General features: G+C 47.3%; 2 protein-coding genes across 2 annotated transcripts in view; one reads left to right on the top strand and one right to left on the bottom strand.

Annotated features, from left to right (window-relative positions):
• LOC308172427 (galectin-4-like) overlaps positions 1 to 8,333 on the top strand; it is a gene marked incomplete at both ends in the record, with an annotated part of 10,352 nt that extends 2,019 nt beyond the window's left edge. Inside the window, 9 exons of the mRNA XM_080547335.1 lie at positions 2,671 to 2,875; positions 3,566 to 3,679; positions 4,231 to 4,407; positions 5,082 to 5,153; positions 5,725 to 5,775; positions 6,027 to 6,056; positions 6,450 to 6,538; positions 7,497 to 7,662; positions 8,187 to 8,333. Coding sequence (XP_080403461.1) covers positions 2,671 to 2,875; positions 3,566 to 3,679; positions 4,231 to 4,407; positions 5,082 to 5,153; positions 5,725 to 5,775; positions 6,027 to 6,056; positions 6,450 to 6,538; positions 7,497 to 7,662; positions 8,187 to 8,333 — 1,051 coding nt within the window. The remainder of the gene's footprint in view (positions 1 to 2,670; positions 2,876 to 3,565; positions 3,680 to 4,230; positions 4,408 to 5,081; positions 5,154 to 5,724; positions 5,776 to 6,026; positions 6,057 to 6,449; positions 6,539 to 7,496; positions 7,663 to 8,186) is intronic.
• Positions 8,334 to 11,664: 3,331 nt separating this feature from the next.
• Positions 11,665 to 17,500, bottom strand: part of axl (AXL receptor tyrosine kinase) — a gene marked incomplete at both ends in the record, with an annotated part of 28,691 nt that continues 22,855 nt past the window's right edge. The window contains 8 exons of the mRNA XM_080547337.1: positions 11,665 to 12,181; positions 12,628 to 12,764; positions 13,459 to 13,618; positions 13,759 to 13,868; positions 14,398 to 14,519; positions 15,387 to 15,479; positions 15,630 to 15,707; positions 15,937 to 16,032. Coding sequence (XP_080403463.1) covers positions 11,665 to 12,181; positions 12,628 to 12,764; positions 13,459 to 13,618; positions 13,759 to 13,868; positions 14,398 to 14,519; positions 15,387 to 15,479; positions 15,630 to 15,707; positions 15,937 to 16,032 — 1,313 coding nt within the window. The remainder of the gene's footprint in view (positions 12,182 to 12,627; positions 12,765 to 13,458; positions 13,619 to 13,758; positions 13,869 to 14,397; positions 14,520 to 15,386; positions 15,480 to 15,629; positions 15,708 to 15,936; positions 16,033 to 17,500) is intronic.

Genomic DNA, 17,500 nt, shown 5'->3' on the forward strand with positions numbered 1-17,500 from the left:
CGGCCTCAATCCCCTCCTCCCACGGTACTGTGAGCTCGATGAGGAGTGCAGCTTTTGCCTTGGTGGACCACACCACTATGTCAGGACGGAGAGTTGTGATGGTGATTTCGCTGGGGAACTGGATCTGCCTGCCAAGATCAACTCTCATGTTCCACTCCTGGTCAGAGGAAAAGAGCTATGGTGTTTCTCTTGGCCTGGTGCTTCTTCTTCCTGGGCCTCCCTGACAAAGTTGATGTGGTGTTCCGTTGTTGTTGAACATCCCCTGATTTCCTGTCTGCGCCCCTCCAGCACCTCGGCTAGCTTTCTCAGGACCTGGTCATGGCGCCATCTATAGCGGCCCTGCGAAAGCGCGATCTTACAGCCTGACAGGATGTGGTGGAGGGTTGCATTGGGAGTGTAGCAGGTTGTCCAGCTTCCTTGTCGGCTCTGGGACACCGCCTTGATCTTATAGAGTGCTTCCTCCATCCTTGTCACCTCTGACACCACAATCTCCTTTCTCTCTTTCCTGTTTGCCTTAGACCAAAAACGTGGTGCCTCTCCTACCGACTGCTCGGACGACCTCGGCTTGGGCATCCCACTTCTGGCCAGTACGGACCTTGACGCTTTCTCACTGACTGGTCGGTGGACTCTCTCAGTTCAAGAAGCAGCCTGGTCTTTTCCTGCTTGTAGCCCACACTGATGGGTTGTAGTGGCAGAGAGGCCCGTGTCAGAGAGGCACCTCGGTAGCCCCAGCCACTTTCGGATGAATGAATTGGCTTTCCCATCCATCTTGCCTGTTGTGGATGAGGGAATCTCACTCATTTTCAGCGGCCACATTTATCCTCCTGTAGAGCGTGAACTGGTAGATCCACACCTTGTAGTACTTCCCCGGAAGTTGGCTTTGATCGATCGTTGCGAGGCCTTCTGAGAACTGCTTCAATACAGCTCTCCCCATTTGCTTGTCGGAGAGCTCTGCTGTGTACGGTCTTCCCAGGGATTCTGATGGGATGCTCAGACAAAAGTGGGATTCTCTCTCCCCCTGCAACGAAGATTGTGCTGTCGTTTATGACTCCCCTCCTGAGAGACAGGCTGCGGGACTTGGCAGGCTTGATTTTCATCCTTGCCCAGGACATTAGCTCGTCCATCCTTTTCAGCAATCTGGATGTACATGGTGCTGTCTGAAGGAGGCTGGTGATGTCATCCATGTAGCCCCTCAGTGGTGGTAGCTTCTGTCCGGATGGTAGTTTGATCCCTCCCACAGTTTGTCTTGCTCCGATAAGGATGATTTCGAAGGCTGCCACAAACAGAACGGGAGAAATGGCACACCCCATGGCGATTCCCACCTCTAACTGCTGCCACCCGGTGATGAAGTCCTGGAGGGTAAAGCACAACTGCAGATCCTTAAAATAGCTTGCTACCAAGTTCTTAATACTGGAGGGCATGGGGAAAAACTCCATGGCATAGCTGATCAGCTGATGTGGAACTGACCCATAGGCATTGGCGAGGTCGAGCCAGATGACATACAGGTCCGTCTTCTCGCGCTTGGCCTTTTGGATCTGATCCCAGATCATTGCAGAGTGTTCTACACAACCTGGGAAGCCTGGGACTCCTGTCTTCTGGCAGTTGGTGTCGATGTAGCCATTTTCCATCAGGTAGCTTGTCATCCTTTTGGCCAGTACAGAGAAGAAGATCTTCCCTTCCACATTTAACAGGGCGATGCTCCTGAATTGGCCAATGTCTTTGAAGTTCTCTTCCTTGGGGATGAAGACCGCTTACTGCTCTTTGCCACTCAGATGGAATACATTTCTTTTTCCAAACAGTTCTCATAAGGTACCATAGCAGCTCTAGCACTTTGGGGCAGTCCTTATAGAGCTTGTAGGGTACTCCATTGGGGCCCGGTGCTGATGAAGACCTTGCCTTCTCCACAACGTGTCTGACTTCGCTGAGCTTGGGGGGCATGATGTTGAACTCGGACATTGGCAGTTTGGGCTGAGGTACATACCCGGGTGTTCCTAGTGGGACGTCCCTTGCAGGATCGCTGTACTGTTTCCTGACATGCTGCTCCAGCTGCTCCTTGATGATTTCCAGCTTCCCGCTCTTTTTCTCCTCCAGCAGCTGTCTGGCTTGAATGGGTCTGAAGAAGTTGGCTCTTTCTTTTTCTTTCCGTTTCCAAATAATTTTCACATGTTGTTTACCTGAAACACCTTTTGCTAGCCCAATATCAGCCCAATAGAGCTCTCAGGTCTTTTGACGCTGGTTTTCTCTGTGTACCACATGTACAAAAGAAGAGATTTGGTGAGGCTGCATTCTCATGTTATGCACCCAGATTGTGGAATGCACTGCCAGTTTACATTAGAGATGCAACCTCAGCACATATGTTCAAGTCAAGACTAAAAACCCATCTTTTTAATATTGCCTTTAAATGACTAAATAATGTAATAATTATTATATAATGATTGGAGCACTTTGAGCTGCAACGTTTGCAGGAAAAGCGTTATACAAATAAAAGTTATTATTATTATTATTACCACCAGTAATATCAGTCATGACTGGCAGTGATTTTCTTTGATTCAATAGCTTGTGACCTGAGAAATAGGAGCCTGCAGGCTTGGCATGGGTATGAACCAGTGTATCTCATGTGTGTATCTGTCTAGTCTTCTTAGTCTTTATGGTCTCTACCGCCCCCTACAGGTTCAACTTTAACCTGCAGTGTGGGATGTTTGAAGGCGCTGACCTTGCTTTCTACATGAACCCCCGGTTTGACGGGTGGGACAAGATTGTCTTCAACTCGTTCCAGAACGGGGAGTGGCAGGGGGAGGTGAAGACCCACCACATGCCCTTCAATAAGGGGGAAGCCTTCGAGATGGTCGTCATGGTTACCACAGAGGGCTACCAGGTCAGACAACATTTACATTTTGGGCATTTAGCAGACGCCTTATTCCAAAGCGACTTACAATCGATACATTTGACTAAGCAAGTGAATCATCAATCCACCAGTCGTAGCAGGAAGAGTAATCCAGCTCAGGCCAGGGGCCATTGGCAGTCTCCATGATAGAAGTTTTTTTGTTAGTTTTTTTTACACTGGAGAGACAGTACAAGGGAGGCAGTAGAAGTCTTAGGAGGCATATAGGGGAAGCAGGTGTCTCAGGAGACACAGTATAGGGGGAAGCAGGTGTCTCAGGAGACACAGTATAGGGGGAAGCAGGTGTCTCAGGAGATACAGTATAGGGGGAAGCAGGTATCTCAAGAGACGCAGTGATGGAGGGTAGTGATGTCAGGGAGGAACAGGGAAGTGAGTTTGTATGTGTCCTCCTGACCGTTGTTAACATCAGGCCAGGCCAGCGTTGTGATGCTGATCTGTTCTACTGCTTGTTAGGTGACAGTCAGCAGATCTGTTCTACTGCTTGTTAGGTGACAGTCAACAGATCTGTTCTACTGCTTGTTAGGTGACAGTCAACAGATCTGTTCTACTGCTTGTTAGGTGACAGTCAACAGATCTGTTCTACTGCTTGTTAGGTGACAGTCAACGGATCTGTTCTACTGCTTGTTAGGTGACAGTCAACAGATCTGTTCTACTGCTTGTTAGGTGACAGTCAACGGACGGGAGTTTGACCTCTTCGAGCATCGAATTCCTGTGGAGCGAGTGAACGCCCTGATGATCGGGGGAGATGTCTCCGTCCAGACCATCAACATCATCGGGGTGAGGAGACACATCCAGATGACGTCTTTCTAGGACGTCCAGGTGACGTCCTTAGGACGTCTTTGTTTACTAGGCTAAACCATATGACGCACATGTACACGCACGCGCACACACATTTTAAATGCTTTATTTATGTCCACATAAATACAAAGTGCATTAAGGACATAAACACTATCAGTGCGATCAGTTCATTGGGAGTCATTCAGTTACGTTTGTGACTGTACAGCAACCGTTATACACGTACAATATTAACACAGAGGATGTTTCAAATGTGGGTTAACAGATACAACAGCATTACTGTAAAACTATATCTACTCTAAGGGTACAAAAAGCAACGCCGTCTCCATATTGAGCGGCTACCGATAATAGCAGATATAGAGCAGTAAGGTTGCTAAGTGTTTAGCCTTTCTCTTGGAGATGTGGGCCATCTGAAGGCCCCTAACTAAGGCCCACCCCTACACACACACACACACACACAGTGTAATAGAGGGAGAGAGAGAGAGAGAGTGATTAATTGTATTTGTATCTTTAATAAGCTCTTTGTTCCTCAGGGGGGGATGCAGGGAGGAGGAATGGGCGGTGGATACCCCGGCGGAGGAGGCATGGGAGGAGGCATGGGAGGAGGCATGGGAGGAGGAATGGGAGGAGGAATGGGAGGAGGAATGGGAGGAGGAATGGGAGGAGGAATGGGAGGAGGCATGGGAGGAGGAATGGGAGGAGGCATGGGGGTAAGCATGTGTGATCAACTATAGAAGCAGAACATTTTTCATTTTCAGACATTTTTTTGTTTCTCATCTGTGTGTTATGTTCTCAACTTTGAACAGGGAGGCTATCCGGCTGGCGGAATGGGCGGCATGGGGGTATGTTTGCTACTGTATGGGGACTGTGTGTGTGTGTGTGTGTGTATGTTTGTCGATGTCTGTGTATGAGGTTGGTTTTTAAATGTATTGAATATACCACTAGTTGGCCGCTTGTAAATTAGCCTGCTTCCTACACAGAAAAACGTCAAAATAGCTTTATACTAGCTTATCCTGATGTGATTTAGAAAATGTAAGGATACTGGGTGGTGGAACGCACATATCTAGGAAAAGTCATGAAAGGAGGGTCCTGAAATTTGATCGAGTGCAAAGATATAACAACTTTCTTTACTCACAGGGGTCAAATGACCCATCATGGCTGATGAAGTGTTAAATGTATTGTATGTGAATCCTAACTCTTCTTCTGTGGTCGTGCAGGGAGGAGGAGGATACCCGGGTGGTGGTATGGGAGGGGGCATGGGGGGGGTAAGTTTTTACAACCAAGCGCTTTTCTCTTGCTATTTTCGAAGGTAACTTTCATCATTTCCATGCACACTACAGCCCTACCCCTCTGAAACATATTCCCTGATGCACCTCTTTCACAGGGTGGTGGTTACCCAGGGCCAGATGGGATGGGTATGGGTGGAGGTTATCCAGGGCAAGGTGGTATGGGTATGGTAAGTACAGTCTATTGTAGTCAGTGTGGGTGTGAACTGGACTGAACTGAGCATGTCTGTTTGGGTGTGTGTGTTTGTCTGACGTTTGAATGTTTTCAGCAATCTCCCCTATGGTCATGTGACAGTACTTTACACTTAACACTAGAACAGCCGTGCCTTTTTACCTACTAAAAGAGCCGCACCTCTTTACAATGCTCAACCTGCTATTTACACACAACGACCACTAGTTGGCCGCTTGTAAATTAGCCTGCCTCCTACACAGAAAAACTGCAAAATGTCTTTATACTGGCTTATCCTGGTGTGATTTTGAAAATGTAAGGATACTGGGTGGTAGAACGCACATATCTAGGAAAAGTCATGAAAGGAGGGTCCTGAAATTTGATCTAGTGCAAAGATATAACAAATGTTATCTTTACTCACAAATGACCCCTCATGGCTGTTCTAGTGTTAATAAACTCATAGGACTGTAAACACAGATAGTTGTATGGCAGTTTTTTTAGATAAATGCTACTCACATCGAGCATACAGGGAGTATTAAAGGTTATCTCTGTTTGTTTCTGTCCCTCATCAGGGAGGTGGAGGTGGAGGTGGAATGGTCGTCGTCCAAGGAGGAAACCTACCGGTAAGATAACACATCTTAAATCAAGGGAACATATGCTTGTTTTTTGTCTGACTGCACTAGTTTTAAGATATCTACTTACCTGTTTTAAGAAAGTCTTGGCAAGTGTAATTTTCCTCTTCTGTTGGCAGATAATTCTGCTTATTTTAAGTAATTATCCCCCATTTTATTGCTTTTTTGTGTGGTCGTGTTCAAGGTTCTGTACAGATCCATGGCAAACCTGTTATCTCACCACACATTTCATGTTATTTCAGGTCATGGGTGGACAACCAATCTACAACCCTGTGAGTAGCACAATTCCCGCCCCCCAGAGTAATATGTCACGTTCTAAAGCTTTGGTCCTCATGTCATTTTCTTTCGAAAAATGTGAATACATTTCCGCGTTGTTGAAAATCAACGACACATCGCTAGTCAACTAACACAGCTTGTTTTGTGAGCCTGCTAACAATGTAAAGTAGTGTTCTAGTTAACTAGGTAGCAGCGGGGGATTACTCACCCAATCCATTTCGCTGCAGCATTTTGGCTCGACTAGCGAGTTTGTGTTGTGATTCTCAACACCGTTGAAACTTAGTTCCGTGTTTCAAAAGAAAAGTCTGAACAGTTTGATTGGTTGCCGACATGAGGACCAAAAGACTAGAACGTGTCACATGCTCCCTGTCCTCTCTGTTGTTCTCCAGGCCGTCCCGTACTCTAACATCATCCAAGGAGGGATGTACCCCAAGAGGACCATCGTCATCAGGGGCATGGTGCCCTATGGAGCTAATAGGTCTGTGTGGATGTGTGTGTGTGTGTCTGCGTGTGTGTGTGTGTGTGTATGTGTGTGTATGTGTGTGTATGTGTACACGTGTGTGTATTACTGTTTATGTCATTATACCACGGATAGATCCGGTCCATTGTCTCTATTCGGTTGTTAAGTCGTGACGTGTTTCCGGGTCCAAAGTTGGCTGAGGCGCTCTCTTCGAAATGGCTCAGTAATAATAATAATTCATTATATTTGTATAGCGCTTTTCCGAGGCTCAAAGACGCTGACAATATGGGGAAAACAGGAAAGTGCTGTGTCCCTTGTTGTATGAATAGATCCCAGTCTAAAAAACAATTGAACTGTCATTCTACCGCTGTAGTACACTGGTACTCTGGTGCGGGGAATTTCTGGTTTGGATCCGGAAATTGCTAAACGTCACGTTTGACGTCAGACTTAACAACCGAATTGGTCAGTTTGGTCCATTGTATCTATTGGTCAGTTTGGTCCATTGTCTCTATTGGTCAGTTTGGTCCATTGTCTCTATTGGTCAGTTTGTGTTCCAACCGTGCCGATATCCATGATATACGCACGGCTAAATGGAATGTTGACACATCTTTTCATATTACTCTGCGTTTGTATATATTACCGTTACGTTAATGTTACGTGTCATGAAGTTACATTATTACCGTTGCTTAGCAACCGATAAACAACTGTTCAGTGGCTGAATACACTTACAATGAATACACTTACATTAAAATACATTCATTGAAAGTTTGTCTTGTCTTTCTTTTGTGAAATATTGATAGATAAATGTGGTAACCGTTATGGAAGGAGAAGCCGTGGTATATGGTGGATATCGGCACAGCTAGGGGTTGTATATATAACTAACCACGCCGCTAGCTGTGCCGATATCCACGATATACCACGGCTTCTCGTTCCATAGCGCCAACGGTTAATTAATGGTTGTGTGTGTGTGTTGCAGGTTCGCTGTGAACTTCATGGTGGGCAGCTCGCAGGACGTGGCCTTCCACATGAACCCCAGGATGAGGGAGGGGCTGGTGGTGAGGAACAGCCGGCTGGGGGGCAGCTGGGGGCAGGAGGAGATGGAGCTCAGCGTCAACCCCTTCCAGGAGGGACAGTACTTTGATGTAAGACAACAAGGGCTGGGAACCCAAATGAGATTCTTGTGCCAAGTGGTTTAGTCTAGGGGCGGCTGTGGCGCAGGAGGTAGATCCGCTGTCTAATGATCGCAAGGTTGGCAGATTGGCGGTTCGAGCCCCGGCTGGCCACATGTCAAAGTGTCCTTGGGCAAGACACCGAACCCCAAATTGCTCCCAGTGAGCGGGCTGGCCGGCGCCTTGCATGGTAGCTTGCCGCCTTTGGTGTGTTGGGATCCCAAATGAGATTCTTTGTGCCAGTGGTTTAGTCTATACTGTATAAGTATCTCTATAATAATAAGCGTCTCTACACTTTTTTGGTTTTGTTTTAGTTCATAAAACGTTATTCTCTCTTTCTGTCTCTCTCTCTCTCTCTCTCTCTCTCTCTCTGTCTCTCTCTCTCTCTCTCCCTCTGTCTCTCTCTGTCTCTCTCTCTGTCTCTCTCTCTCTCTCTCTCTCTGTCTCTCTCTCTCGCTGTCTCTCTCTCTGTCTCTCTCTCTGTCTCTCTCTCTCAGATGTCCGTCCGCTGTGGGGCCCAGAGGTTCAAGGTGTTTGTGAACGGGCAGCACATGTGTGACTTCTTCCACCGCTACCAGGCCTTCGCTCAGATCGATACCCTGGAGGTGGACGGAGACGTGCAGATCTCCTACATCCACTTCTGAGACCTTCCAGAACCTTCTTACAGCCATGGACCTATCGCTAAGCCACGCCCCCAAAATAGAAATTGTCCAATCATATCACAGCAAAAGTCACGACAGGCAGAAAAAGCTTCTAGACGAAATATTCTTGTCATCTTTAAAAAAAAACATGTCTATTGCTTGCTGTGGTAAATCAGAAATCTGAAATTTGCCAACTCCCGCCATTGTAAGTCATTGGATGTCATTCAGTCACGGTCGGTCAGTCAGTCACTGTCAGTGAAGCGTTGTTTGTTTGTCCGAGTTTTCAAAGGGGGCGTGGCTTAGCGATAGGTTCATTACGCACATAGCCACTGAGATAATAACGCTCTTTTATTTGTGTGGAATTTTCCTCAATAATTTGAATGTGTCACTGGGTCGTTGTTTAGTTTTATTGCCAAATAAATACAAAATAAATGCCACAATCAAAGACTGGGGTCAACTCATTAGACATTAAAACACAGACAGACAGATGACACACACGTAGGGTATGCATTGTAGTACACACATTTATTTCATACAAAATACGTATAAAAATCATGTTTTTTCTTTTTTCATATCACATCAGTGAAATTCAAATGACTTCACGTGTCATCGTCATAACACAATCATCTCCCAATCAGCATAGTAGAATAGAATGCATTGAGGAGGGCAGTGCCTCTTTGAATGAATACTGAACACATCATGATTTGACTTATTCTCGTTCACTAATACTTGTCTAGTTGTGTTCCTCCGCGTCAGGTTCTAATGTACAGTACCAAAGATAATGCCGGTAATGGAAATGTACATCATAGTCTATCTAGAATACTTAGATGAATGCTACTGTATGAGCAGGACCCTACTGTGTACTGTAATCCAGTACCATCGATTGCAGCATTCAGTCAAGCAACGTACCAACAAAGTCCCAAAATACACCTTCCTCTCCCAAAATGTGTTGAAAATGGCCCAGCTCAAACCTACGAACAAAACCATGAATAATAAGCATAGAGAAGGTAAGTGCTTACACAACGTAAAGTTTACAACATGTGAAAGGTGTCAACATTGGTAGAGGTGATCTGAGTTCTAACTCCCCCCCTTCCTGTCTGGGATGTCTCAGAGTGTACTGAGCTTGTCTGATGACAGGATAGAGGAGGAGGGGGAAAGTAATGGTTTGTTTGAGTTATTTGACTAGTAAGGATATTAAGGATAAGGAGCACAGTCTAAGGGATTAATTCCTCACATTACATCCACTTTAAACGCCTCCAAACACCGTATCTGACATTGTATCGGTCCTCTTTCATCCCTGCATAGTGTTGAATTGATAAGGCTGATGTGACCGTAGGCTATTGCTTCCCAGTAAACAAAGAGACCAAAAGACGTCCTCAGGGAAGCCGGAATGTGGGTTCAGATGACGCCTTTCTAGGACGTCCAGGTGACGTCTTTCTAGGACGTCCGGATGACGTCTTTAGGACGTCTTATGGACTACAGAAGATGAGTCTGTGGTCCATAAGACGTCCTAGAACGACGTCATCTGGACGTCCTAGAAGGACGTCATCTGAACCCACATTCCGGCTTCCCTGAGGACGTCTTTTGGACTCTTTGTTTACTGGGTTGTTCAGACTTCAGTGGCATGGATGTCCTCTCCAGGCTGATCAAGAACACATATAAAGTACTTAAAACAAGAAGAAAATAAGCGTAATAGACAAACCAAATAAAAAGGACATTGAGACATCGATATACAAAAACAGACATGTTAATATTAGTGCAAAGGTCTTACAAATACAAACAAAATAAACTGAAGAAAACATATCAACAAAATGTATAAAAGTAACACTGTGCTTAAGCCAACAACTGTGTTGGAAAGAAACTGTGTGTGTGTGTGTGTGTGTGTGACCTCCAGGTAGCCTTGGGTGACCCCAGCATGTGAGTGTGTCTCTTCCCAGGCTTGAGTCTTGACCCTATCAAGCATAATCCCTTACTTTTGCAAATCTTGGTTTGGTCAATCAATGTCTCTGCTGCTGTCTGTGTCTCTGGTTCCTGAGTCATGATAACAACCTGGGTCAACCAACGGTCTCACCCTGTCACCCACACAACAACCCTCCACCTGACAGGTACACATTTCCCTTATTTGTGAAGTCATGCAAAGAAATCAGTTATGTGAGAGAGGCACTGCTTTTTCGTGTTCTTTTCTTCTCTCTGTCATTTCCTCTGCATGTCTTTCTGCTGTTTTTTTGTTCTTTGGAGTCACAACCCCTTATACTTGTGAAAGCTATTTCTTGTTGCATGTGCTCTTTCAAACCGGAGGATACATGGGAGATAAAAACATGAACTTGACTAGAACAACAAAAGGCAGAGGCAGGTTAAGGCAGATAGATGGATCCATCCAGTAGCGAGAGTGTGAATGGGTGAATGCGACGCCGTTGTAAAGCGCTTTGGAAGAAGGAGCCATTATAAATCAGTCTGTTTACCATTCAGGGTCAAGGAAGCTACAGTACTTTAGGGCTGAGGTGGGTGAAATGACTCCATGTCACATATGACTGTCCTCCACTCCTCCTCCGTCTCCTATCCCATTATGTCTCTGCCAGTTCCCACGGCTCACCACACGGGGCGCCAGCGCATCTTTAAGTATTCATCTTCTGCTTGAATTGTCGCTTGGCAGTCTTGATATTAGTATCCTGAGTTGAGACACATGTATACATACTACTGTTATATGGCAGGGTCTGAGCTGGTAATATCTGTTGGTTAGATATTATCTTAGCTTCATTGTGACAGGAGTCAGTATGTGTGTATATACAACACATGGCCACAGGTGGTTAGACTGAACTGGTGTCGCTGTGTGATTATCATCTATCTGATTGTTCTGCAGTTGTGTGTGGGCGTGTGTGCTTTCTTTCTCTCTTATGATCCAAAGGGGGGGGGGGGGGTGTCCTTCTTACAGTAAACATCCGTCAGGACCAAAACAACACTTAGATATGTGCGCTCACTTGGAATGTCTAAGGGAGTGTGTGTGGTTCAGAGGGGCGAGGCTGGTGGAGGTCGAAATCGGAGGACGGGCCTCGTTGTAAATGCATGGAATGGAATGTGTGTTTGATACCATTCCTGATTCCATCCCATGCATTACAATGAGCCCCCCCGTCCTCTCATTCCTACCTCCACCGGCCTCGCTTGGTGTGGTCGACTGTGTTTGTGCAAAAAATGTGAAAAAGATCATGCGTTCTTGTGTTGGGTTTGGTCGACACCGACACAAGAAGAGAGCTTGGAGTGAAATTCTCTGATTTGGGGGGGGGGGGGGGGGGGTGAGTGGTATTGATGAGTCTGTAGCGGTCAGGGAGACCTGACATCATTGCCAGGGGACCTTCCTACTCGCTGTGGCCTCCCTGTCCTCCTGTACCTCTACCCTGGGGGTCGTGGTGGTGGGCGTGGGGACGGGCGTGGAGTGGGAGCAGGGCTGCAGGGGCAGGGTAGCGGTGGAGGAGGAGTTCATCGGGAGGGTGAGGCTCTCCAGGGAGTCAGACAGCAACCGGTTGGTGTTGGCATTAGCGTTAGCGTTAGCGTTAGCGTCGTGCTGGGGGCAGAGGACGTAGCGGCTGGGGTGGTGGTGCACCTCCACCGTGGCCATGGAGTCCAGCGCCTTCAGGCAGAGAGGGAAGTGAGGCCCCCCCCCTCCCCCCGCGGCCTCGCGGCCCCCCACCGCCCCCAGCTCCGAGGAGGACTCCTCCATGTTGACGTAGAGGATCTCGTCGGGGTCCTGGGGGTCCGGCAGGTCTTCCAGGGCCTTCTCCAGCTCGCAGCACAGAGACTTGAAGGCCGAGCGGTCCTTGGGGCTCAGCAGCCAGCAGGAGAACATCAGGGCGTAGCTGGAGGGAGAGGAGGCAGAGGAGCTCACTTACTTCAGCTGGTAAACACAGGTCAGTCCAGATCATATTGGAAAAGAAGAGAACGCACACTAGAAACTATTCTGGTCTCAATTGTAATGGTAAATGGAGTGATTTATATACCGCCTTATTCCAAAGCGTTTACAACGGCCTCTCGTTCACCCGTTCACACACACATTCATACACACATTCACACACTAATGGCGGCAAGCTACCATGCAAGGCTCCGCCCGCTCAGCCGCCCCCTAGTTGTGACATTTGACATCTCAGTGGGGCTCACCTGGTCAAATATAGGTTAGAACCACTGCAGTCCTTTACTGTTAACCATCTATTGTTCTAACCATAGTAAGTTATGCGTGCAGTATGACTGCTGTGTGTTCTAACCATAGTAAGTTATGCATGCAGTATGACTGCTGTGTGACACTCACATGCTGTCCAGGCAGTCGGGAGGCTGTTTGAGGCGGTTGCCTTGTCTCAGGTAGTCGTAGATCTCACTGTTCTCCACCCCGGGGTACGGGGTCTGCCCCCTGGTGGCGATCTCCCACATGGTCACCCCAAACGACCACTGAGAGGGTGGGGGGGATGGAGGGAGTGGGGGGGGAGGGAGAGAGAAGGAGAAAATCAGAAAATGAGGGTGGGAGGGGGGAGAGATAAGGCTTTCAGTTTCTCTCAACCTCTCACACCTAGCCACACATTACTCACACACAGGGTTACACAGAGCAAACACAGGCCAGATCAAAGCATCTACCTGCCCCGTAGACGCACTAGAAACACTAGGAACACTTGAAACAACACTGCAATGTTTACCTACACCTACTTCCTTCTACATTACCACACCAATGAATGTGGACTATTTACAGTTTTTATGTATTTATTTTATTTGACCTTTATTTAACCAGATAAAATCAGTTGAGAACAAATTTTCAATGAAGAGGCCCCGGCAAGAATAAAAACAAACATATAAACAGAAATACTCAGGGTCAACATAGAACAATACACACAACACATGAGAACGGCAAAGACAGTGAAGATAAATAAAAACAAATAGAAACAAAATCAACTAGCCTATGTGTGGAAAGAGAGCGGGGGGTGTGTGTGTGTGTGTGTATGCGTGTTACAGTAAACGGAAAAAGAAATAAAAGGTTCTGTGCAAACAGACATTCTCTCTTCCGGTCTTTCTCCCTCTCTCTCTTCACACTCACACACACACACACACACACACACACACACACACACACACACACGCCTTGTGAACGTACCACATCACTCTTAGTGGTGTAGACTCTGTCAGCGAGGCTCTCGATAGCGATCCATTTGACGGGCATCTTGGAGATGCGTCCCTGGCGGTAGTAGTCTCCGTTGTAGATCTTCTTAGACAGACCGAAGTCTGCGACACACACGTTCATGTTCTCATTCAGCCTGGAACACAACCACGGACCAGGGTGTTAACACCAGAACAGCCGTGGGTGGGGTGACAAAATGCAGGGGAGACATGAGAGAGACTGAGATATGAGACATGAGATATGAGAAACTGAGAGACTAACAGACGTGTTCCTTACATGCAGTTCCGAGCCGCCAGATCTCTGTGGATGAAGTTCTTGCTGCTCAGGTACTCCATCCCCCGGGCGATGTCCGTCATGAACTTCACCAGCATCTGGATCGGAAGGTACTGGAAGACGAACACGAAGAGACCAGAATTATTTCAACACGCTAACTCTTCTATACAGAAGAGGGCGCCATAACCTAGCTCTAAGGCCTGGTACACACAGAAAGATTTTCTAAATCTTAACAGATTTTTTTTTATCTGAGAGAGACCCCCACACATGCCTTAGGCTAAAACACATACCATAGTGTAGAACCCTAAACCCACAGGATCAGATGATACTATGGGTTCTGCAGTAGCAGGCCTATTGTGACATACTGTACTACGCTGATGACCCAGTCCAGACAGAGTTTGCTGACTGCCTTAAGCCTGGTACACACATAAAGAGAATCTGGACGATTTTGGCCCGATTTCCCCCCTTCCGACCAAGGACAGCAAACGCCCGATTATCAGATGCCTTAATAATGAGTGATCTAGATCGATGTTCAGCTTTAACTGTGTGTGTGTGTGTGTGTGTGTGTGTGTGTGTGTGTGTGTGTGTGTGTGTGTGTGTGTGTGTGTGCGTGCGTGTGTGTGCGTGTGTAGCCAGACTGACCACAGGGCAGTCCCCCAGCCGTGAGTAGAGCAGGTAGCTGTGCAGGTCTCCGTGTTTCATGTAGGGCAGGATGACCACCGGGGAGGGGTAACCCTCGCTCTCCACCGTCTGCAGACACACTCCTGAGGACAGGGAGAGAGAGGGACAGTGAGGACAAGAGACAGTAGGACAGAGACACTCCGGAGGACAGGGAGACAGTAGGACAGACAGAGACACTCCTGAGGACAGGGAGACAGTAGGACAGACAGAGACACTCCTGAGGACAGGGAGACAGTAGGACAGACAGAGACACTCCTGAGGACAGGGAGACAGTAGGACAGACAGAGACACTCCTGAGGACAGGGAGACAGTAGGACAGACAGAGACACTCCTGAGGACAGGGAGACAGTAGGACAGACAGAGACACTCCTGAGGACGGGGAGACAGTAGGACAGACAGAGACACTCCTGAGGACAGGGAGACAGTAGGACAAACAGAGACACTCCTGAGGACAGGGTAACAGTAGGACAGACAGAGACACTCCTGAGGACAGGGAGACAGTAGGACAGACAGAGACACTCCTGAGGACAGGGAGACAGTAGGACAGACAGAGACACTCCTGAGGACAGGGTAACAGTAGGACAGTGAGGACAAGAGACATCGTTTTTATTGGACAGATACAGTGAAGACAGACAGGAAAGTAAGGAGAAGAAGGGAGAGAGAGAGGGCATGTCAGCAGGGCATGGGCCAGATTCTAACCCATGGCGACATGGGCACATGTGTGCACTGTAGACCACGGTGCTAGACCACTGGACCACCCCAGGCCACAACAACTATGTGCTTTGAAGTAGTGGACTCATTGTGGGAGGGGGGAATGGGAAATGGAAAAAGTGTCAGAAAGAAGTGAAAAATGCATAATGATTATACCCCTGCCACTATGTAACAGTGTATAGTAGCAGTCATTGCAATGTTAGATTTGTAAGTTCATGTTATAATTCCTCCTCTCTCACCTAGCAGCCTCATGACGTTGTGGTGGTCAAACTCCTTCATGCAGGCCGCCTCTCTGAGGAAGTCCTCCATCTCCGTACGCGTGCAGATGGCAACTGGAGGAAAGAGAGGAGAGGAGAGGAGAGGAGAGAGGAGAGGGGAGAGAGGAGAGGAGAGGAGAGGAGAGGAGAGGAGAGGTTGAGGCGGCCGTGTTTGACGTTTGACTAGAAGGTGCGGCCGCTCCCTGTGTTGTTGTTGTTACTCACTCTTCATGGTCTTCACGGCCACCTTGAGAACAGACTCCTCCTGGGTTAGCAGCCCCTCCATCACTGAGCCAAACTCTCCTGCACAGAGTCACATACATGAACATTAGTGTTGTGTAGTTAAGTTAGGAGGGTTGGTGGTTGACGAACAGTATTGAGGCATTAGTATGTTGTATGTTTTTTTGTTTCCGTTCTGTCACATTCTACATGGAGTTCCTAAGACCCATCGGTAGCACTAAGGGTGCAGAACACAAATGTAGAACACCCTAGCGAGGTTACCAGGGCAGCCCAGAGGACTGCGACCACTCACCCTCTCCCAGCGTCTTCCCCAGGGTCAGTTTATGCCGGTCCACCATCACGTCCTGCAGCTTCTGTTTGAGCTCGTCACTGATGCCCAGGGTGTTCACTAGGGAGAGAAGGAAAAACAACAACACACGTTACTGAGGGAAGTCTAGTTTAACACTTAATCAGCCACGATTAAGCTGTGAGAAAATGTTTTTATATCTTTGCATTCGATCAAATTTCAGCACCCTCCTTTCATGACTTTTCCTATGTGCGTTCTACCACCCGGTATCCTTACATTTTCACAAAATCACATCAGGATAAGCTAATATAAAGCTATTTTGCAGTTTTTCTATGTAGGAAGCAGGCTAATTTACAAGCGGCCAACTAGTGGTCGTTGTGTGTAAATAGCAGCTTGAGCATTGTAAAAAGGGGGTCCCCGAGGCGGCTCTTTCACTAGGTAAAAAAGGCACGGCTGTTCTAGTTTGAAGTCCTGTTCGATCGTTCTGCAATCGCGCACTGGCACTGCTCAGGAACAAGATACTACATCATTTCCTAGCAAGAGCTGTTTTGGAGAGAGAAGGCAGAGAACGATGAGGTCACAGTGCTTCAGTTGTTTCAGATAGCCCTGTATCCCTTTCTCTCTCCAGATGAGAGCCAGTGAGTGTTCTAGCTGAATGTGTAGTGATAGTGAACAGACCATGCGTCACACAACAACAGCACTGTTTCACTTCTGGGCCAAGATGTCACAAGGAAGAGAACATCTGTGGTGTTTCTCCTCCAGCTGTTGCTGGACCATCAATCTACCACGCGCTGGACAACAATGCTCTCAGGCCACAGGCATGCTGCAAATATGTGAGTGCGACCGACTGTTAACACTGGTGCCAGCTCTGCGGCTGTGGTGTTGTTGAGAGGTAGCTGCTACGCTAACTGTTCAACGACAGTACAGAAACTCTACTACTCCAACCCTCCAAAACCACCACACCCACCCACCCACACACCTCTCTCTCTCTCCCCTACCACACCCACCCACCCACACACCTCTCTCTCTCTCTCCCCTATGTGCTTTCTCCTTCTCTGGCTTATCTAATCGTAGCTACACCATCTAAACCCAACGGAGATGTTGTTGACAGAATGAATAATCCTGATTGCTGTGTCCTTGGGCACCTGGGTTAAGTTTGACCTTGAACTCAGTTGCAATGTACTCCTTAAGACATCTCAACAGTCATACAAACTGCGTTCTTGTTTAAACCCTATACAGTAAGGAGTAGGTATTAAGGAGAGAGAGAGATATTTTATTGGCATCACCACCGTTTGGCGTGATTTTAATAGCGACGTTTTTGTTGTAATTACGTTTCCATATTTTGTGAACTAGGCCTACAAGACATGAACTCTGGGATGGCAGTATGATCAGAGGTACTGTAATAAGAAGCGTCAGTGTTGATATCAGCTGAATGAACTGTACAAGCCCTGGGCTGTTTTCACAGCTGTGGAAAATGCATTAACTCTCAGCTGTACATATCTCCAAAATACACTTACAGTACAGAAAACAGTTTAGCCTCTATCTCTCTCTATAGAACAGTATATTATGT

The sequence above is a fragment of the Nansenia antarctica genome (genome assembly GCF_963989245.1).
Source record: "Nansenia antarctica genome assembly, chromosome: 17".
Classification (NCBI taxonomy): Eukaryota; Metazoa; Chordata; class Actinopteri; order Argentiniformes; family Microstomatidae; genus Nansenia; species Nansenia antarctica.